Source organism: Cyanistes caeruleus, chromosome 16 (assembly GCF_971803275.1).
Source record: "Cyanistes caeruleus chromosome 16, bCyaCae1.hap1.1, whole genome shotgun sequence".
Lineage (NCBI taxonomy): Eukaryota > Metazoa > Chordata > Aves > Passeriformes > Paridae > Cyanistes > Cyanistes caeruleus.
This window is the reverse complement of record NC_141716.1, coordinates 12,486,284-12,508,570: the sequence shown is the minus strand read 5'-3', so window position 1 is coordinate 12,508,570 and position 22,287 is coordinate 12,486,284. Positions and strand designations below refer to the sequence as shown.

The 22,287-nt window shown below is 46.1% G+C and overlaps 1 protein-coding gene across 1 annotated transcript; it reads right to left on the bottom strand.

Moving 5' to 3' along the window:
• Nucleotides 1-3,186: 3,186 nt before the first annotated feature.
• CHMP4B (charged multivesicular body protein 4B) lies at nt 3,187-22,287 on the bottom strand. Its single transcript, XM_023939970.2, has 5 exons — nt 21,962-22,287; nt 8,194-8,371; nt 7,350-7,464; nt 6,727-6,853; nt 3,187-4,011 (listed from the first exon to the last, which is right to left on the bottom strand). Exons 1-5 carry the CDS (start codon nt 22,155-22,157, stop codon nt 3,944-3,946), a joined length of 684 nt encoding a protein of 227 aa, XP_023795738.1. The 5' UTR covers nt 22,158-22,287; the 3' UTR covers nt 3,187-3,943.

Sequence of the window (22,287 nt, the reverse complement as noted above, 5' to 3'; positions counted from 1 at the left end):
ACACGCTGCATTCGGGGCCTTCAGAGTGCTTTTAATGAAAGGAATGAGATTTCAACACACATCTGCAAAGGGATTAGAGAGTTGCCACTGGTGTTGGCATCTCTGCAGCTGGAGCCACGTTACCACAGTAACCCAACAGGGATGGCGAGTGCATCCCAGGGGAGCTGTGGGGGATGGAACCACCCTGGAGACCCCACAGCCAGGCAGCCCCAGTGCAGCCAAGGGGGCCCCCAGCCCCCTCTGCTCTTTGGATGTCCTGAGCTGTCAAGCCCTTACCTGGCAGCAGCAGCCCAGAGTGACAGAGGTGTCCCCAGCACCCCAGGATGTGGCACTGGGGTTGTGCCTGGGCACGGAGGAGCTGCAGCATCACCAGAGTGCCCAGTGGGATTCCTTGGGGGGGTTTAGCAGAGGGGGCAGGTCCGAGGTACGGAGAGCAGGAAGAGAGAAGCACAAGCAGCTTAGCCCAGGCTGTGACCTCCAGGCCACCAGTTCTGTCCTTCAGCCTCCCTGCAGAGCTGGAGACTCCAGCTGGGGCACAGCACATCCCACAGCCACCCACCGTGGCACCACCAGCCCTGCAGGACAGCCCAGCACTGGGACCCTGCAGGAAAACTGGGAGCAGCTGGAACCAGACTTGGGTGAGACAGAGTTGGGCAGAGCCAGGGGGCTGGGATGTGCTGCTGGGAGAGCTGCAGCAGGGCTGGGCTGGCACTGAACCCAGGTCAGCTGGCCCCAGAGCAGGACCAAGTCCCGAGGGTGAGATGTCACAGGAAGGGGGAATGTGGAAGGCACCTGATTTATGGCACTGGCAGCCACGACCTCTCACTGCTAAGGAAATGCCACGTCCTGTGTGTTGCTCCAGGGGACACTTCCCTGCAGGCAGAGCAGACAGGGAGCTGATGGCATTTTCTGGAGAAGCTGTGCTTTCCCTCCAATGCTTCAAGTACCAAATTGCAGATGATGGATTTTAGTGAGGACATTCCCTTCAGTGCATCCCGAGAGACCCCCTGGCACGTTCCTGTACCCACCTGCTTCCATGTGAGGCCAAAGGCCCTCCAGAGAGCTCTCAGCACCAAGCACCTTCTAACCCACACACACATTAACAACTCACCAGAGGGAAGCAAGTCAATAACAATGTTCCTCCCCAGTGGCTGATGGAGCCCCCCATTCCCTGCCTCTTTAACACTGCACTGAACTTTAATGTCCGTGTCTTAGGACAGTCCCAGAAGAGCAGGACAGGCCCACAGGAGAGCCATTTATGCTCCTGGAGATCAGTCTGACAGAGGGCAGTACTGGGCAGAGCTCTGGATTCCCATTATTCCTGGAGGGAACAGCCCCCCAGCTGCTGCACAACACAAAGGCTCTCCAGCCCCAGGGGTGAAGTCTCCTCAGGTTTATTTATCCTTGGTTTGTCCACCTCACCTCAGCCTCTCTGGCCCAGCTTTTCCAAGTGCTCTGTGAGTGTTCACCCTGCTCCCAGAGTACAAACACAGATCCTCGGTGTCAGTGGACTCTGAGCCTTGAGCAGCCACCAAGGAGGGATCTCCTTCCCAATTCCCCCGACCCAAATGTGCAGCTCAAACACCAAACACTTCCCTGTCCCTCCCAGGGTTGTGCTTCCCTTGGATCCCACTACAAATGCCATGTCCTGGCTTCTCCACCTGCACTACAGCCCCTCTCTCTGTCCTGAAAGTATTCCAAGGGAAAAGCAGGGATGAGACCCTTCAGCCCAGTCTGTATTTTCACAGATTCCCAGAATGGTTTGGGTTGGAAGGGACCTTGAAGTGCCACCCCTGCCACAGCCAGGGACACCTTCCACTATCCCAGGGTGCTCCAAGCCCTGTCCAGCCTGGCCTTGGGCACTGCCAGGGATCCAGGGGCAGCCCCAGCTGCTCTGGGCTGCTGCTCACCCTGCTTCAAGTGAATCATTCTGATACACACATACAACAGGGACAATGCTTTCCACCTTCCCCAGAGGAAAAAAAACAAGAATTTTCCATGAACTGAGAACACCTGGATCCCAGATTTCTGCTTGCCTCCTTTAACAGCTCCACAAGAAAACACTGGCACAGCTGCTACTTGAGTTTTTGAGGGCAAGTTAATTAAGCTGAGTTTCCCAACAGGAACTGGAGTGGCTTTCCCAGGAAAAGGGACTGAGTGGCAGCTACAGCAACTTCTCACAGGCACAGCTGCTCCCTCCTCCACTGCCCTGTGGGGCTCTGGACAGGGAAGTCCTGCCCTCAGAACCACTCTGAGCAAGGCAACAAAATGTTCACTGTAAACATTCCAGCTGGACATGGAATGGATAAGGAACTCGGTGATATCCAAAGCAGAAAGGTGATCAGTCCTCAGACACAGTGTTAAACTGAAGGATTAAGGAACCACCCCTTCACCACTGATTAAAAGGTTGAAGAAAGAAGGGGGGCTGGAGTTGCCATGGCTCAGAGCACACAGGCTCTGTGCTTGGGTCAGGCTGAGAGAAGAGCAAACCCAGCTCCCCAGGCACAGCTGGGCTGCCAGGGGCTGCCTCTGCCACAGCTCCCACACCAGGACCCTGCACAGCGTGAGTGCTGCTGATGGGCTTGGGACTTCAGTGCATCTCAGATGCTCCCCTGTAATTCCTAGAATAAAACAAAGCTGCTTTAACAACATCCATTAGCACAGAGCACAGCAGAGATCATTTCCATGATGGAAAACCAAGGGCCCCAGCTCTGTCCCTAAACCTCTTGCTTTGAACTTAATTCAGCTGATTTCTCTTTAGTGTGGGGATTTTCACATGGAACAGAATTCCAGGATCACTGAGGCTGGAAAAGATCCCCAAGGTCACTGAGCCCAACCTGTGCCCAATGCCCACCTTGTCCCCAGCCCAAAGCTCTGAGTGCCACGTCCAGACCTTCCTTGGACACCTCCAGGGATGGGGACTCCACCACTGCCCTGGGCAGCCCCTGCCAGTGCCTGACAGCTCCTTCCGTGAAGAAATTCCTCCTGCTGTCCAACCTGAACCTCCCCTGGCATAGCTTGAGGGTCTCTCCTCATGTCCTGCCCCTTGTTCACTGCGAGCAGAGCCCAACCATAGCTCAGCAGGTTTTAGAGTGGATGTCCCTCAAGTAGAAAGAGGCCAAACTACACCTAAAGCACAGCCACATCACTTAAACAGGACACAGAATCGAGCACAGCAGCCACAGGTGAAAATTAATCGAGATATTTAATACAGTGCAATCCATAGTAGTTTCTTAATTAAAATAATTGTGTGCATGTATCTGAATGGGTTATCAATTATCACAAAAAAGCAATAAACATTGTAGTGCTATGTAGAAAAATGTACAACTGAACTTGAAACCTTCCCTACTTCCAAGAGAGCGTGGATCAACTGCAGATCATTCTCACCAATTAAAATGGGCACAGTGACTACGTTGTTGCGGTGACAGACACAGGGCTGGCCACACAGCAGTCAAGGGATATAAATAGAACTGGCAAAGAACTAAAAACCTAAAGCATTCTTGCACCTAAAACACAATAAAGAAGCCGATGGGGGCTTACGACTTTTCCTGGTTTTTAAATGCCTTACAAGACTCCTAGACACACTTAAACTGACTTAAAATTACAGAGTGTTTTTCAGCTTATTTCAATTCAATATATGGCCCAAATTGAAGATGAAGATCCAGCAGTGGCAGGAGCACAGTCCCAAAGCTGAATGTTTGATTTTGCAAATACCTTTTCTACAGAAATTCAACCGTATCGACAGCAGGAAATTCCCCTGCTCCCCCTTCTCTCCTCTGGGCAGACTTTTTTCCATGCTATGCAGAAAACAGCAATGCAGTTCCCACTGCTCTGGGTTAAAATTAAAGATAAAGACATTTTGCTTATGCTTTCTCCTCAACAAAACACATTTGCACCCAGAATAGGTAACCAAAGTCTTTTTTCCAGCCAGGGGCTGCTGTGGTTACATGTTTCCTGCCCAAGCTTCCAGCTCTTTCATGTCATCATCCTCTTCTTCCTCTTTCTTCTTGGCTGCAAAATCACAAAAGAGAACAAGTGAGTGGGAATCCTGACAGAACCCAGTGGCCTCTGTGCCACTGACAAACCAGTAAATGAAGCACCTAAAGCCAGCTGTGGGCAAAAATTATACAAAAGCTTTTTGAACTATTTTTTTTTTTTTTTTTTTAAGTAAAAGGTGCTTTGCTGAAAGAAGCCTAAACTTCCTGACAGTCCAGCTCTGAGTGGAAGACACAGCTCCCACTTCTCTTCCCAGGAAGAAGGCAGTGGGCAGGAAAGTTAAAGTGTGGTATTTTTTCATAATTTTCAAGCCTCTTTCAGAGGAATACAGTTTCTTACAGAAACTCATCTGATGTCTCCAGTATTAATCTGTTCCCCATCAAAAATTAATTCCTTATTCCATCACTGAGTACTGTAAATGCAAGAAATGAGGTGTTTGGGTCAGGTATGGAATGTGGGAGGGCTGGGGAGCCCCAGGAACATCCCAGTCCCTTCTCCTGTGCTCCCTGGCAGCTGGGTGGATGTGGATGGGAGGGAGCAGCCTGGACACTGCACTCTCCTCACTCCTGGTTGTTCCAGGGCAGAAAATGCTGCTCTTTGACATAACCTGACATGTCCAGTTTCCATTAACTCAGCGAAAAAAGGTTGGAACCCACAAATACCTGCAATAATTTTAGAAAATGTCAAAAGAAAAAAAAAAGTGTGAAACAATTCCTGGTCCAAGTGGTTCGTGTCATTCCAAAAGAAACATTTACATCAGGAAAACTGAGTCAGCTCCAAGCTCCAGACCCTTCATTTGTACAAGGCTGGAATTTGGTTTTCTAGATTAAGCTGCTCCAGCCTCCATTAAACACAAACAGCTTCTGCCTGAATTTCTGCTGACACCACCAAAATTCCTCATTCAAAGCCAAAATCCAGACAGCTCCTGAGAACTGGAAAAGCAGGAAAGCTCGTGGTCATCTTTCCTTCAATGGATAAAAAGGAGGCAACAGAGTCAGCTCTACCTCAAGAGACACATTATTATTCCCAAAAGAGAATTACACATGAACCTGAACCGTTATGGACAGTATTCCCTTTGGAAGTCTGACCATGATAATCACAAGCAAACTTTTAATCAAGTTTTAAGTCAGTTTTAAGTGAAAAACAATTTAGGTTCAAAAAATAAACCCACACAAAATCTCCACCCAACACCACCCCAGAATCCAAATTTTTCCCCAAGTGCCAGCCTTGGAGGCAGCTTTATTGAAGCAAAAGGTGCTATTCAAATACATTAATGGAATTCATGGAATTCTCATTTCCATCCAAAAGCAGCTTAGCATAAATCCTGTGAAACACTGAGCTTTATGCCTGAAGCTTTTACTATCAAAATTGTACACAATTTCTATTACTTTAGGGAGTTTCCCTAAGTTTTATGCTGTGTAAATATGTCCACAATTACACCACCTCTTACTTGTGTGCAGTCACAAAATGCAGAGTAGATCTGGGTCCAAGACATTCTGTTTTAAGACTATTTAGGGAACAAACCTCATTGAACCAGCCAGACAATATAAAGGCAGTGCACTGCTTTGTGTAATCTATTTCTCCTTAATTTGATAAAGTCTCAGATTTCAGATGTTCTGATAGAACTCCCTCCCCAACTCTGGTCAGCAGTTCTGCCTGGCAAAACACAGCCAGGAACACACAAAATCAGTGGTGTCAATAAAAGCAGAGTAACAAACAAGGAGCAGTGGCACAAAGCAGAACCTGTTCTGGCAGTGCTGCTGCTTCCCACACCCATCCAAGCCTAGAAAGGCAGCAGGAGAATTACAGATACACTGACTAGTTGAGATTATTTTCATCCACTGCTTTTTTGGACTTTTTTTTTTTTCCCTTTTCCAAGTAAGGACATGGAATAGAGCTGCAAAGTCTACAAATTATTCATCATAGTCAGGCAGATTCAGCAAAATGGGTTTGTAAAGCTTCATATCCCATTAGTGCTGCCAGAGGTGTCCCAACTCAGCTGAATTCCATGGGGAATGTTCATACAAGAGGGACCAGTTCAGATTTAAGAGCAGCTTTTGAACCATGTGTAAATACAAACATTTCTTGTCCATCCTCCAGGTAAAATCCTCACACCAGCTAAAATTCCCTGGATATGTGTGCTGCAGGACTGGGATGACCCTGAGTTTGGGACTGCCTGGCCTGGGTGCTGCAGAGGAGCCCCCAGGAAGATCCTCCCAAAGGGCAGAAAAGCAGGGATCAAATGAAAACCCAAAGCAGCAGCAAGGAAGCATGGATCCATAGGGGAATCTGAGCCTGCCTGGGACTGGATGACCCTGAAGGTCTTTCCCAACTTCAATGACTTCATGAGTTAATTTACTCTGCCCTCCCTTTTACAACCTCAGGGTATCTTATTGAGATTTCTTCCTTGTTGGCCCAGCAGCACCTGGAAAAAGGCTCCCTTCTCCCACACCTCCACTGCACCCTGAGCATCATCCAGGCTGCAGGTTACCTGGATGAACTGAAGCAGAAAACAGCTGCTGCTGTGGCAGGGAGTGATTTTTGTGCTTCTTCTGAAAGGCAGGTGCACCTCATAGAGAAGTGGCACTGGGTGTGATTTGGGATTCAGGAAGCAATTTCAAGCAAAATGTCTGTGCTGCCTGCAGCCAGATCCCCAAAATCCAAGGAACTGGCAGATTAAAAAGCACACTTTTAATGATCCAGGATGTTTCAGTAAAGGTTGATCCATACCTGGCTTGGAGGGTATTGATATTGAGGGCACATTTGGTAGTGGTACTGTCTCCGGACCACTGATTTCCAGCAAGTTTTTGTCTAGTTCTTCTTGTTCTAGTTCCTCTAATTCTGCCATGAGCTCATCCTAGGAATTCAAGGAGAAAAAAGAAGGAACTTTAAGTCATATTTATTAACAATCAGATATAGCTGATCATACTATTAAAGAAAATAGCACTAATGCACAGGATGAGAGCAAAGTGAGGAGATGAGAAGTCTGATTCTGATGTGATTCCTGTACTTGATCTCCAGGAGGGTAAGGAAAGCAGAGGAGGGAAGGAGAAATCCAAATATTCTCTCAGGTCAGGCCATCCAGACCGTTCTAAGCATAAAGTCCAGGCCACAGACACCAACAGTTCCAGGAGAGATTTCACAGCCCAGTCCTGCACCCAGGCACACACAACATGCAGATCTCCTGAGAAAGATCTCCCAGGGGTCACAATTCCTGGAGGGATTTCAAAGCCATGCAGATTTGGTGCTCAGGGTTAGAGATGGGGCTGGGAGTGCTGGGTCAGTGGTTGGACTCCCAACCCAGAGGATTCCATGACTCACTGGTACAAACAGAAGCAGGTTGAAAGCCATACCTCATCAAATTCCTCCCCAAATCCTACTGGCTTGGAGATGGCTGTGGAGATCTCATCTGCCAGCTCTTGCTGTTCTGCAATGTCCTGCATTAATTCATCTACTTTATCAATGTCCCTGGAAAAGAAAGGAAAGAATTCAGTATCAGCAGGCACCTTCCCAATCAACACTATTTCCTGGCTTCTGCAGCAATGCCACACCACAGTTACATTTCCAAGGCCCTTTCCCAAAATATAATTTGCATGCAAGTCTGGGCTTTACCCCCCTGGTCCCAACACAATTAGAGATGTGTTTTTATAAAAACACAGTTATAGATGTGTTTTTAACTCCTCCCTGCAAGCTTAGTTCCCAGCAGTTACAGAGACACCAGGGAGAGGTTTTGTTCTGCACCACTGATATTAATAATAATCTGCTCTTTTCCCTGATTCAGCATTATTACATCCACAATATTTGCTTGTGGAGCAAGCACAACATTCCCATAATGCAGTTTTACCTTTAATTATTGCTACATACACCAGCTCTACTGCAGAACAACAAGTTTCAAAACCCCCCTTGAGACTTAAAATTCTTGCTGCTACGAGATGGATCTGTAACTGCCACAGGTTCCCATTTTCTTTAGACCACAGTGGTGATACCCAGCTTTTGGATAAATGTAGAAAATAAAACAGTAGTAAACTGAGGAAGGATCGACATTTGTGTATTTAGTTCAATTTTAGTTTAAGAGCCTTTCATAAGGAAGTTTTGCTGCTCCAGCTTTTCCTTTGGTTTGAAACACCTGGCATTCAGCAGCTCTAACAAATGCCAAACTACAGATCTCATGGAAAGATGCAGGAGGGAGTAACTTACATGTTGTCATGAGCAGCTTTCATAGCCTTAGCAGCAAAACCCATGTTCTTAAGCACTTCAGTGTTGGTGTTGGCATTCTCCAGGGCTTCCCTCTGGAATTCAATTGTTGATAACGTGCCATCTATCTGTGCCAGCTGCTTCTCATACCTCTTCTTGCGCTTCAGGGCCTGCAGGGCAGCTGTACAGCAAAGGACAGGGTAGGATTGATGAGATTTGTGCCCAAAACACAAATTCACACTTTGCAGTCACACTTTGCACCAAGTGCCACTCAGCACAGAGAAATATTTAGCATCTTCTAGTATTTGTTGTCCATTCTTCACAACTAAACTATGATGCCCAACCCTTGATTTGTCTCCTTCAACAAAGTTGTTCTGAGGTGGCTGCTGCCCTGTGGCCATCACCTGTCACAGCAGGATGCCAGCCCAGACAGAGACCATGCTACAACAAACAGAAAGCTTCAATATCCAAGCTCATTTCCAAAACCACCCTTGTTCACACACACCCCATCACAGGAAGGCAGCACTGCTGGTGCAGCTCCTGCCAGATGAGGTCTTTGTGCTGCTGCAGGTCCCCACCTCCTGCTGAACCCCTGGGAGAAGCAGCTTGTTCAAATCCAAGGAGAAATATTCCCTCAGCTTTGTGCTTAAATGTGAAATACACGTTCTAGAAATGCTGGTATTTATGGATGTTTTGTCTTACTCCTCCAAGGTGTCCACACAGCAGCCTGAGCTGAGAGAAGCCCTCACTGAAGGTGGTTTGAGCAATTTGCTGCTTGTGAGCACTGGTACAATGTGTGCTGTGCAGGAGGAGCCCACCCAGGACAGCTCCCACCCCTGAGGATCAGTGTGGGAGGACTGGTCCAGCCTGCTCTACCCACCCCACCCACACAGCAGAGCAGCCAGCAGGTGACAACAGCCCACAGTCAGCTCTTCCCAAAGCACCTGGACAGAAATCATGGGCAAGGCCACTCCTGAAACACTGACAGGGAACATGAGCTACCTTCACACAGAGCTCTACCAGATGTGGTCAATGCCACATCCCTGGAAGTGTCCAAGGCCAGGCTGGATGGGACTTGGAGCAACAAACACCTCGTGTCACATGGAGTAAGACACAAATACAGCTTCCCTTCGTGGCACTGCCACTCCCCCCTGCTCTGGACTGACCTGTCCTCTCCATGACAGCCCAGGTCATACAATAATACCCTGTGTACTTTAAACCTCACCTCAGGCCTGCTCCAGCAGCCTCGCCCTCAGCTCCTCACACACACACACTTCATTTCTTCAGTGCTCTGATCTCTGAGAGTCTCACAGCAGAAACCACTTCATGTGACACAGGATTGGCTCTGCTAAAAATCAGGCTTGGCCCTCCCAAAAGCTCAGTCACACACACCAAGAACAGTAGTAAATATAAGCTTTAAATCTTTAAATCTCTGAGAGATGTTATTTCCAAGCAGAATTTTTTGAGGAGAGCAGGAAACAAGGAGTAGGAAATCCTGACAAGAGACAGCTTCCCTTATCTCCCCTTCCAGAGGGTGCTAACTCAGGGATGTGATATTCCTGCAGCACACACACAGAGGCTGCTCTCCTAAAAACTGGAGCCCACAGGCACCCCAGGTGTTCTGGCAGGTGCCATCCTGAGATGCTGACAGTCCTGCAAGATAAAGTCCTAAATAGAGTTCCAGCTCTGCAACTGGTTATAAATATGCTGTATTTGGTTAATTTCAAATTAACTAGTGTGTTAGAGAAGAAATAAAGCACTTTTTTTATGGCAAGGCCCAGCTAAGGATGCCAAGTACATGAAGTAGCTCAGGATTATTTAGGAGAAGCCAGTAAAAACCTCCACTGTTCCAAGAGGAGCCCAGGACACAAAACAAACCTCTGCACTGACTTTCCCTCTAGTGGCCAGCAAATCTCCCCTGTTTTGGGACCAGTCCAACATCCACGTGTCTGACAGGAGTGAGAACAGGGGGTTTTTCAAAGGACAATGTTTGCTCTGCAGAATGAGGCACAACACAAATATCCCAAACATTCCAGCTTTATGCCAGATCATAAAGTGATGAGCAACACATTGCTGGGATATTTAGGCTGGTTCATTCTGCACTAATGGTTTAATTATGGATATAAGAAGTTTTCTTACTCAGAAAGATAAAAACTGTTAATAGCTGTGTTTATATAGTGACAGATGCTGGGGAAATGCCTGACAAGGGGATGTTCTTCATTGAGAATTTTGTGCCTCACGGAGAATTACTGGCAAAACCAGAGATTTTATAGAATTATAGAACATTATACAAAGCCAAGGAAAATGCTACAATTTATGTACAGCTCCCCACTCCAGCTTTCTCTGAGAACAATTACAGTTTGTCTGCATTTCATGTTTGTGTTTAAAACAAGCTCCTCAGACACCAAACATTGCAAGAATCATCGTGAACGATCACAAGTTCTTATCAGAATTGTTGGGTAACCCTGTCCCTGCCATTCCCACCCACACCACAACTGCACTGCCCTTAAACTTATCATGGATTTGTGGTGTTTTCTGTTCCCCTCCCCTTTAGCCCAAGGAAAATAAACTTTCTCCTCTCCGTCCTAAGGCCAAAGATCAGGAACCTACTGAAATATGAATTGCCAGAGTAACACGTATTTGTGTAGTTTTTATTAAAATCAAAGCCATAAAAACTTAATCTTAAGGGAATTACATTGGCTCTTTTTCTCAAAAAAAAAACCTTCCAAAATCAGAAATAAATAAGAACCAGAGACAGTGGGGTACAAATGTCCTTATGCTTTATGCACGTGCAAGAATTGGGTGTGTTGGAAATCAGAGTGGGACAGGGCCTCTCTCTGTCCTTCTCAGAGGCATCTATCACATCAAACAGCCAAGGCAAAGGCTCTCCACAGCACCCACACCCCGAATTATGCCTTTACTGCTTCCAAGACAGCAATTACAGAGGCAGAAATGCAATCTCTAGCCAGCTTTAATTGCTGTAGAACTGCTTCAGCAGGACCTGTGACCATACACTAAGTGAAAAGCATTTATCCCCTGGCCAGCCAGAGTTCACTCAAGCCCTAGAAGGTTTTGTAGAGATCACCCAGCAAAATTTTCTAGAAACAGCTGACCTCAGCTTTCCAGCAGTGGGACAAACTCCTTATCTTGGAGCCAAAAGCCAGGCAAGATTTGCAGATGGCTGGGCCAGCCTCTCCCAGCAGCTCCTGCACAGGGCCTGATATCCAGAGGTTCAGTGCCTGAGCTCACCCTCGAATATCCCTGTGACATAAAAACCAGCTCAGCAGCAGCTGCTGTAAGGGGGATTTAACATTTAATACAACCCCCAACAACAGCAAAAATATTTGATCATTCCAAGGGAAGTTTTCACAAGACACGAGCAAGAACCTGCCAATAAAGAGAGTTTTAGACAACCTTTACAACCCACACTTCCTTACCAGGCACAGTGGGTGTTTTAACTTGCAAGTCCAATGTGCAACATGAATTGCAAGCACTTAAAAGATCCTCTAAAAAAAAAAAAAAAAAACAGCAGATAACAAACCTTAGCTGCACTTTATCTGAATTGTAATAAAGCTTTCAGATAATACATATGACTGGGGGGTAACAGATATATTCATATATAATTATTATTATAATTAAATTAAATGTAATACATTTAAAACTACCTGGTGACTCCTGCTATCCATCAGGAGACAGTGAATAGGCTCAAAATGCCCTTCTCCATATGACATTTTGATATATTAATTGTCTTTATTACCAGCTATGACACGATGTTGGAGCCAGGTTTATTCATAAGTATTGCCCCCCAGAGCTCTGACCAGTTAAAATAGATATCAGTAGTTTATTACTTCTTTTTCACTGGCAAAGGAATGTAAAATTTCTCTGTGTTAATGAGCATCAGACTGTGAGCTCTGCAGTTCCTTTTTACAGAGAAAAGAAAACACCAGATTCCAGAGAGGAATAAAACTGCAGCTCAGTCCAGTGAGATCTGGGCTGGCTGCTTCCATTTCTTGAATGCAAAACATGCCTAAAACTACATTCAAACAACGTTTTTTCAAACTTCTTAACACATAAAAAAAAATTATTCCTTCCTCTGATTTTTGGTTTGGGATTTTTTGGGGGATGGTTTGTCATTGTTGGTTGGTTGGTTGGATTTTTTATTTCCAGTCTTTGACTGAACTAAAAAAATACAGTTTTAATTATCTATATAGTTGAATTTCTGTGGTAAATACTATTTTAATTGTCTATTTGAGTATCTGTGGTAACCCCCACTGCTAGAAATTCCAGCAGAAATTCTACACCTCCTGTTTGTCCATGGTGATTCCCAAGAATCCCACTGGGATGTCACCATGACAGGACCCAGCCCTCCAGCACAAGTGAGGAGCAGGAACTCGTGTCACGGTTTTCAGTCACTGCTCCTGATTAATGAACACCCAGAAATGAAAAGAGCAGAGTCATTCAGCCACACTCTCCTCCTCTGCCAGCAGATCAATCAGAAAAACATGATTGCTCACCCAGATCATTTCACTTTGTCCTCCACAAATGCTATCTGTAAGAATTGGATGTTTTAACCTGTGTATAGGCAAATTATTATTATTATTAAATGAACTGTTGTTAAGTCTAATGATTTTCTCTGCAATATTTATAGCAGTTTGTTAGTCAAATGAGAGGAAAATTCACTGTGATAAGCAGCTTGCAGGATAATAAAAATATAATTTCACTACATGGTATTGCATTGAGAGAGGAAGAGTTGACTGTGACTGTCAGTGGTTTTGTTAAAAATCAACAGCCCTCCTGCAAATAAATATTCCTTACACACTGGCAGGACAGGCAGTGTTCCTGGGATATTTGTGTACACAGCAATGCTGTGGAATTAATGCTTTTAAACATCATTAGTAGAAAAGAGAAGATCAGCAGATAAAAACCTGGGTGAGCAAGGCTTTCTCTACTTAATTGGAACTTCAAGTTTTGCTGGCAAAAACACATTTCAGCTTGAGAGGAGCAAAGAGCACTGGGAATAGAACTCAGGAGTTTCACTGAATTCAAAAACACCCCTGACTGAGGTTGAAGTGTTGATGACACCACAGGATTTGGCCCCACACAGTGCAGGTGTCTCCTGCCTCTTCAAAACCCTCCCAAAACTCACACTGCCACCTAAAATAAAGAGGCTTCTTCCCCAGGGGAAGACACTGCAGTTCACAGCTCTGATTACTCCAATTGAGGGGAAAAATAATTTCATCTCACAGCTAATTCTTGCATTCTCTCTGGCAGAAATGGCAGCAGCAGAGATGCCAGGGCACAGGGACAGCAGCAATATTCATATGGCATGAGAAAATTCCACAGCAGCCTCAGAAAATTATGTGCACCAAATGTCAGCCACGCCAAAATAATAGAGAGTGCAAGAGCTGCAGAGGAGCTGCTCAAATTGGGGTGCCTTGGCCCCTGGAGCTGCAAGCCCAGGCACTAAATGGGATTGAGATAATCAATTTAATAGTGTTAGAGCATTCCACGTTACCCTGTGCATCCATCTATAATTTGCTGCGCAGAAAGAAGCAGCATTATTTTTGCTGCTTCTGAAAATACCATTCCATCTTCCTGGCACTCGCCTCAGCATCAAATTTAATCAGGAACAACATCCTGGCTGTCCTTGGAATGGGATAAACAAGGGGCACTGGGAGGTGGAAGCAGTAATTGCCTGCCTTGCCTGCAGTGAGGAGCTTTATCCTGGGCAGCAACTGCTCATCTCTCACTACTGAGGACCAGCAAACTGCCTACAACATCTCAAAAAAAAACCCTAAGAAGGGAATTTAATGCCATTGACAAATTATCCCCCAATGCTACGAGCAGATAAAAAGACTGGTCACTACAGACTGAGCAAACTTTGAGTTTTGCCTTGAGTAAGAACCTTTCTGCACAGGTGTGATGGCTCCAGGAACTGTTAAACCGGGATTTGGTTCAATCCAAGGGCATCCAGGCCATACCAAGGAAGGCTCATCCCAGGTGAGTCTCAGAACACAAAATGTCACAGGTCCAAAAAGCCAGGTGTGATTTTAAGCACTGTGGTGTCTAAGTGGCTGGGACACAGAGGTACCAAATGATGGTTATAAATAAATCCTCATCAATTCCAGCGCTGATCCTGTGCACAGCACAGGAGTTCCTTCCCCGTGGGGATCACCTCCTGAGAGCTCTGCTGTCTCAGGGATATATTCAGATCTAAAAGTCATGATCCACATTTCTCCCTGTCTGCAGCAGCCTCCTGTGCCTTGCTTTTGGGAAATGGGCACTTTTAGCAGGGAATTGTGAGCAGTTAAGACTTGGTCTTTCCTTTGTCTTTCTCTGCCTGTTGATTAAATCTCTAATAAAGTTTCCAAACTCTGCCCTCAAAGGAAGGCAACTATTCCCAGCTCAGAGATTGTGACTGATTAAAACTACCTCAATAAAGTACCCAAACCCAGACACAGAACACAAGAAGGTTTCTGCCTAATCTTTTAAAATACGAGATTACAACTTCCTCTTGAGCAAAGCAGTGCCGGAACATTTAGTCTATTGTGCAAGAGATGAAACAAAACAATAAACACTCCTGCTCTAAAGATATATAAATGCCCAAAAGAAAAAACCCAAAGAGATAAAGAAAAAACTATCTGTAGAGGAGCAGTCAGGGCTGTGATACAGGAACACCCAAACACAGGAGGAAACACCATCTTCACAGCACCCTGGCTCTGTCAGAGCATCAGCTCTACCCTGCACCAGGGACTGCTGATGTTGTCCCATATCCACACCTCCAGCCTTGGAAGGTGATTCCTCTGTCCTTTGAATGTCAAGGCAATACTCCTCTGGTCAATAATCCTCTGTAAAATCATCTCCAGGCAACTCTGGGACAGTTCTGACAAAAAAAAAAAAAAAAAAAAAAAATCATCTACAGTGAGCCTTGAAGTTCAAATGAGAAAACCAGGAACAAGAAATCCCAGTTACAGAGACAGCTTTGTTCCACCCAGGAGCTGGAACGAGTCTAAGAAATGCTGCTTCAGCCAAAAACATCCAGGCCTGAAGCTTCAAACCATTCCTTGAAATGTGATCCATGCTCTGGAAGCAAAGCTTGCACTGCATTTCCCAGTTTTCAGTGTCTCACTGCTCAGGGTCCTGCATGTCTCTGGATGATGGCAGGGGATTGCAAAGCATCTGCAAAGCTGATCTACCCAAAACACATTCCTTCTTTCCAAATTAAATTACGGATTTTCTAAGGCTGCCTGAGTAAATTATCCTCTCTTACTCTTTCCAACTGCCACTAAATTTGCCAGTTAAAAATCTGCAGCTTCTCTGATACACACATAAAATTTTGATGTGAAATGAGATAATTATTCAGTATTCAACCAAAGTTTAAACTTTTAGGGTGAGAAACGTATGTTCCCTAAGGTGTCCCTGAGATTCTCACAGCCTCCAAATACTCTTTATGGGTTTTCTTCTTTAGCTTGTGGTTGCTGAAGGTACCTTGTTAAAGAGAATTCCAGTGAAAACTCAATATTCCTTTGAATCCCTGCCAGAAAGGCAATCAGGTTCAGCTTTGCAGGAACAGAAGTAGCTCTTAAGTATCTCAAAATGCTGTTTTTTCACAGGAATAAAACCAAACAACCCAGTTCCCTAAGCCGAACAGTGTTTTTGTAATTAATTTACAAAACTCAGAAGATCCCACCCTGAAGTGGCACACTTCAAGACCTTTTCTTGCTGGGGAATTAAAAGAGTGGCTGCCTGGGAATCCATCAGGCATTTTTCAGTCTTGGACTATTATTATTAGAGTGTTGCCAAGTCTAAAAATTTCGTTGATGCTGTCATAATATTTAGCATTTCTCTTAACAGCCTAACTTCCCCAGATGAGATATTTTGGGATGTGAAAAAGCACTTTTTTTGTGAATGCCAAAATTCTAATGCTGATGACTACAGGGGAAAAGTTCAGAACACAAGCCTTTAGAAAGCCAAAAGTTATAAAGCAAATAAGTCAAATAAAGCAAAGAAGTCAAACTTCTTGACTCAACCTCCAAACACTCCAGTGGCAACACTGCAGTACATTTTGAGGCTGAATTACAGTTTTTAATAGCAATCCCATGCTCTGAGGCTGGGATCAGCTCCAGAGCCACAATAAGCAATAAACTCTGTTCCTGCTCATGGGGCTGCCAGGGAAGCACTCACAAAAAATCCTTTCTGCCTCTCACTGTCCTCCCAGGACAGGGCTTGTGCAGAGCCCACCATGGAGAGGCTGCCAAGGCATTTTCAGGAGGTACCACCTTCACTGGAGATGCAGTGACTGCACACAGTTCCCAGGGAGCCCACAATGAAGTTTGCTTTCTATTAATTTGTATTATTTCATAACCAACCAAAATCACCTCCAAATGTTTGAATACCACTGATGTTCCTGTCACTCTGACATTTCTCTTTTCAGTTCCACTACATCTGAGCAATTAGTAATTAGGCCTGGAATTTAATGAGATACTATAATCCAATACCTAATACATTTTGAGAGAAAAAGTAACAAACACAGTTAGTAGCTGCAAACATGCCAGGTTTCCCTCCTGACAGAGAACAGGACCAGAGGAAGGATGTATTGCATCAAATACAGTTACCAAATCATATCTGCCAGAATCACAGGGTTTGGGGTTTTTTTTGGGCCACTTTTTAAAGCAGTTTTTAAAAAGGTGTTAGAAATCCCACCACTGCTCCCAAACTGTTTTATACCAGAAAGTCTTATCTCCAAAAACCTCTGCTAAACATAGGTGAGGTAGAGTCCAAAGGAGAATGTTCCTCTTGTTTTTTAGGATCTAATTAAAAAGAGCAATTATCACTTTTCCCAAGCCAGGTGGTGAATGTCCATCTAATTAACCTCGGGGGAAGATGAAGGACTCAGGCCTGCACTGCCATCAATAGCCCTGGGTTCTGGGGAAGCACCTGCAACTCAAATATCAATTTTACATTAGACTGTGACTTAAAACACAGAGGGGGCAGGCTAAGGGGCTAAAAATGGGCTGGAAATGCTTCAGGACTTGAGCTTCCCTGCAGCAGCACCTGATGATTCACAGAAACAAAACCAGGGTCACATGTGATTCTGGGAGGAGAATCACTTCTCTTGGCAAGCAGGATCTCTAAAGCATGCTCACAATCCACGGCTGAGGCCCTCTGAATCTCTGTCTGCGCCCAGAGCTGAGGCTGCAGCTTTCCCCCCCCTCCCTGCCAGGTCTGAACCACCCAGTGCTCCAAATGAAACCATCCTGGCCATCCTGCAGGCATTGCTGCCGTGCCTTAATTAAAGATTAATGATCCCTGTGTCCCTCGCTGGGAGATCCCACGTCACCCTCAGATGTTAAGATGTTATCACAGGTAGAGCCTGTGAGCAGAACTGCCCTCCCTCCTCCTTCCCATCAAATTCCTGCCTCCCTCTCCCAGCCAGCTCCAGCATTTGTGTGGTTAAGTGTAGAAAACAACTTTCTTTTTTTTTTTTTTTTTTTTTTTCTGTAAGACTTGGGTTTTGTCTGGCTCAGCAACCTAATCCAAGTCATGCCCTGCCCACACAAACACCAACAGCAGCACAGAGGAACAGGCAGGGCCTCTCCTGGGCAGCCTCAGTCAGTCCCAGCTGCACATTCCAGGCAGGTTCCCTGACAGGGGCAGTTCTGACACCAGAACCCTCCAGCTGCAGGGAAATCAGACCAACAGACTGATGGGACACCTTAAAAAACATAACGGGATGTAAGCAGTTAATTTCCATCACACACCATCACCCTGAGGCAGCACTGAGAGCCCAAGGTGGGCTTAAAGGACTTCAGCCTACGCCCAACCTCCTGGCTTGTTTGGTTTTGGTGTTGGGTGGAGAATAGGAGTGTTCTCTTTCCAGGAAAAGCCTGAATTATACAGCAGGAATCTAGCAGTAGGTTTGCATCTATTTTGTGTACTCAGTGCTGGGAAAAAACCCCAACACTGTATTTATGTACAGTGAAAAGGCATACTTTGACATCATGAAAGAAAAACTGCTCACTAACAGAAACCAGAGCGGAGGAAATCCATGAAATGTCACTCTCCTGCTAAAGCCTGAATGTATTTGGGCACAATATTGTCTTTTCACCCATTCCACTATTTGTGGCCCTAGTGCTAACTAACAGAAAGGTAACACCAGCAGCAGGCAGGCACAAAACTGCATCCACTCACTCCGGATCTGAACTCAAGCTGCTTTTGACACTGGCACTCTAAGGCAGCACCGAGTTTCTCTCCCTGCTCTAATCTTCACACCGAGACATAACGTGAGCTTTTGGGTTCCAGGAAAAACAGACTGTGGAAGTGTTATACCCAAGGTAGTCAGAGCTCAAGGAATTAACCCCTTGTTCCTCTGTGTGCCCGTGCTTTTCCTCTGGCAGCTCGGCTTGCGTGACCAGGCACAGCCACAGGAACAGAAACACCAGAGCAGCAATGATTAGGATCAGCTTAAACTCCCCTGAAACTGAGAACTGAACCCCAGAGCTCCAGAACCCTCGGAATAGATGGAACAGCTTAGTTTGTATCACGAGGTTTGAGCACTGAGGAAACATCCCAGATGAAATAACGCCGCGGACAAACTGGAGCGGAATAAAAGGAGGCAGCAGCAGCACGGGGCTCCCAGAGCATCAGGCTCACAGCTGTACTCTGCTTTTGTTAGAGCAAAGTTGATTTTCAGGGCAGATGTAAAATGCAGCAAGATACTGGCTCAAATTAGTCAGTATTGCTACCTCTTCTAGAAGTTCATTGAGAGGAGTAAATCCACCACTCGTGAGGTAGAGCTGAAGTGTGGGAAGGCTTCTCAGAGGGGTGGGGACAAACCCCAGAACACTGTTTTCAAAAGGTGGAACATTTCCATGAGAACACAAAACAAAGCACAAGCATAACCCAAGTTCCTCCCAGAAGAGGGAAGAGTAATTTGCTTGTTTTCAAAAAACCCTTCTAATGATGATTAATCTTGATAGTTTTTCATTCCATGGACAAAACACAGCAAGCACATTAAAGCCATCACTGCTGCTCTCCCCAGCACACTCAGAACTTTTCATATAACGTGAAAAACTCCCATGCCAAGAAACAACACAGACTGAGGAAATTCATACTACAAAGTTCCTTATTATAACCTCAGAATTTCCTGAGTTGTCTGGTTACACAGCCTGGATATCTTAAATGTGGACTACGAAAAATACACACGTAAAATAAGTTCATAAATTAACAAAACCCTGCATGTGCTTGGGGCAGGCACAGGAACCAGAAGCCTCTAAATTTCTTAGATTAAGCCTTCCTTAGACTCCAGAGGTGCTTCAGGAATGAGTGAATGAGCCTTTGGAAAGCTGCTCACTTGGCACCTGAACAATCACCCAGTGTGCTGGGGAGCAGAGAATGTTTCCTTTTGTTTCCTCAAGTGTGCCAAACACCCGGCTTTCCTCTGGGACAATAAAAACACCATTCCAGATTTTCCCAAGGTGGCTTTAAGCTTCCAGGTAAGCTCCCTGCCCCACTGTATCACCTTCTTTTGGCTGTCCCACAGCAGCTTCCAGGACCATCAGCAACACTGCCCAGCTGAGATCACAAATGTGCACCATCCACAGGAGATCCTCCAGGAACAGCAGGGATTCCAGAGTGAAGTGATTAATCTTGGAGAACTAAGCCTAAGGATTCTTCAAATTTAATTGTTTAAAAGTTGACCCAACACTTAAAATAATCTCTAGCTAACTTTCTTTAGTTCAGTTTTACTTGAAAGCATTTTAATTATATCAAAGTATTTCCATTAAAATAACACTTTCACATATAAAAGCAATATATTTTTATTTTTAGTTAAAATATGGATTTAAGTAACTTTGCATTAAAATCGCATAGATTATGGATTATAAACCAGCCTGAAGTCAGACAGGGGAAAATCCAGTATCTGTAGATAAAAAAAAAAAATGCTATTTGTAGGAGCTCAGCTGATGAATGACAACTTGAACTCAGAAAAACTGAGTGTGTCCTGAGGGGGATTCACTTCCCAGCCAGGCACAGACAATCAGCTGCCTTAACTCACAGCCCAGTAAGAACAGTTAGCCTCTCAGTTCCAGAAATGGAAAAAAAGTGGTTTAGTTTTCCAGCAGAAACCCATCCCTACCCTTCTCCTATTCACAGCTCTTTAATTACTCCTCAGGCTCCTGTGCTGCTGCAAGCCCTCAATTACTCTGACCCAGAACCCTGCCGGTAAATGGGCAGGTTTTCCTCCTTCCTCCACCTCCAAGGAAATTTAATCCCTCCCCTACTCGAGGTTCTGAAGCAGAGAGAGAGATGGCTTTACAGCAGGGCGACACAAAGACCTGAACAGAAAGTTTAGAAGTTCAAGAGGCCCAGTGTGACCGAGAAGATGACGAAACTGCAGACAGACACATTTTAGTTCTCCTTTTGAGCTCATTACCAAACTAGGCCAAAAAGCACAGCACAATCTCGCTTATTAGAACTGTTGCAATGCATCTGATTTAGAACAGACTTGGTTAAGCCTGAAGTCGGGCTTTGCTGAAGTCCTCTGATGCATCCCTGAGCCCTCGTGCGCCAGCTCCATCCACGTCACCCACACACAGGGAAGTTCTGGAATCTGGAAGGAGACTAAAAGTGCTGACTGAAGGAGCGACATGAAACTCCTAAGGGTAATTACTGCCAATTAACCCTTGCCAGATGTGTGTTTGCAGCTCCCTGTGCCACAGGCAGATCTACTCCTGCTCCTGCACACAGAAATCAAGATGTGCTTTCCTGAAAACTTTTAATGACCAAGCTAAAACAAGCAAGAAGTTTGTTTTCAGAGCACTGGAACACATAAGGTGACAACTGCCTTATCTCCAGACACACAGACACATCAAGCACTGCCTGGAAAACACAGCCAGGCCTGCCAGGGAAGCAAAGTTCCACCTGGGAAACACCAATTCCATTTATAAGCTTAAGGAGTGTGTGGGGAAGAGCCTCTTGGCAGGGGCTGAGGAGTGGGAATAAACTCCAGAACAAACACCGTTTCTAAAAGAATGAATATTTCCATGAGAACATAAAAAAAAGAACGAGCATAACCCATGTTATTCCCGGGAGAGAGAATATTAGCTTGTTTATTGTAAGGGTTTATTCCAGAAACTCTTTTAATGCTGGCCAGTTTTCTCCCTGGAAGTTCTTCATCCCACGGATAACACACACATTAAAGCTGTAACTCCTGCTCTCCCCAACACGCTCAGAACTTTTGGTAAAAGCTGACAAAAACGAACATAGATTTAACCAAAGTCTCACATCAAGCGGGTTTTGGTGAAGACTTTTGTTGGTCAGAAGAAACGCCAGCAGGGCAAACCAAGGCCTGACTGCACGGTGCTGCCCGGCTCTTCAGAGCTGGGATATTTCCCTGACCTCTCCCCGGAGTGAGAGGGCAGGGGACGGGGAGGGATCGCCACGGAGGAGCCGAGCACTATCGCGACATGGGAATGGCGAGGGAGGGACGGACAGCCGGACGGGGCAGCCCGCGGGGGAAGGGGAGCTGTCCTTCCCCTCAGAGTGAGGAAACACGGCTGGGGCGGGAATGCCGCCGGGAAGGGCGGCACGGCCGCGGGGAGGGCGCTGAGGGACAGAATAATGGCACTAGGTACGAAAGAAAAGCACTGAGGTATAAAAATAAAGGCTCCAGGTATAAAATACAGCAGCACAGACGCGGCTGCGCTGTCCAAGGGCCCTCCCGACCTGTTGCCCGGGTTCGGGGCGGCGCGGCCCGGCTCCTCCCGCTTACCGCGCTTGTTTTTGGTGCCGTGCTTGCGAGCGGCCGCCAGCTCCTGCTCGATCTTCTTTTCCAGGAACTCCTGCTTCTTGCTGAGCATCTCCTCCGTGTCGCGGAGCCGCTGGATCGCCTCCTGCGGGGACGGGCCCTTCCCGCCGCCCTTCCCGCCGGCGCCCGTCCCGAACAGCTTCCCCAGGAGCCCCGACATGGCTGCGCGGGGCCGGGCCGAGGCCGTTCAGCTGCAGTGCCCGCTCCCCTCACTCCGCTCCCCGCACACACCGACCCGAGGCCCGAGGCCGCCGCCGCCGCCGCCCGACTCCGCCCGCCCGCCTCGCCCC

Coding starts and splice junctions, on each gene's coding strand:
- CHMP4B (XM_023939970.2), bottom strand. CDS start 22,157: ATGTCGGGGCTCCTGGGGAAGCTGTTCGGGACGGGCGCCGGCGGGAAG. Junction 6,854..7,349: donor TTGGGGAGGAATTTGATGAG/GTATGGCTTTCA, acceptor TTGAATTCCTAG/GATGAGCTCATGGCAGAATT. Junction 4,012..6,726: donor ATCAATACCCTCCAAGCCAG/GTATGGATCAAC, acceptor GTGATTTTGCAG/CCAAGAAGAAAGAGGAAGAA.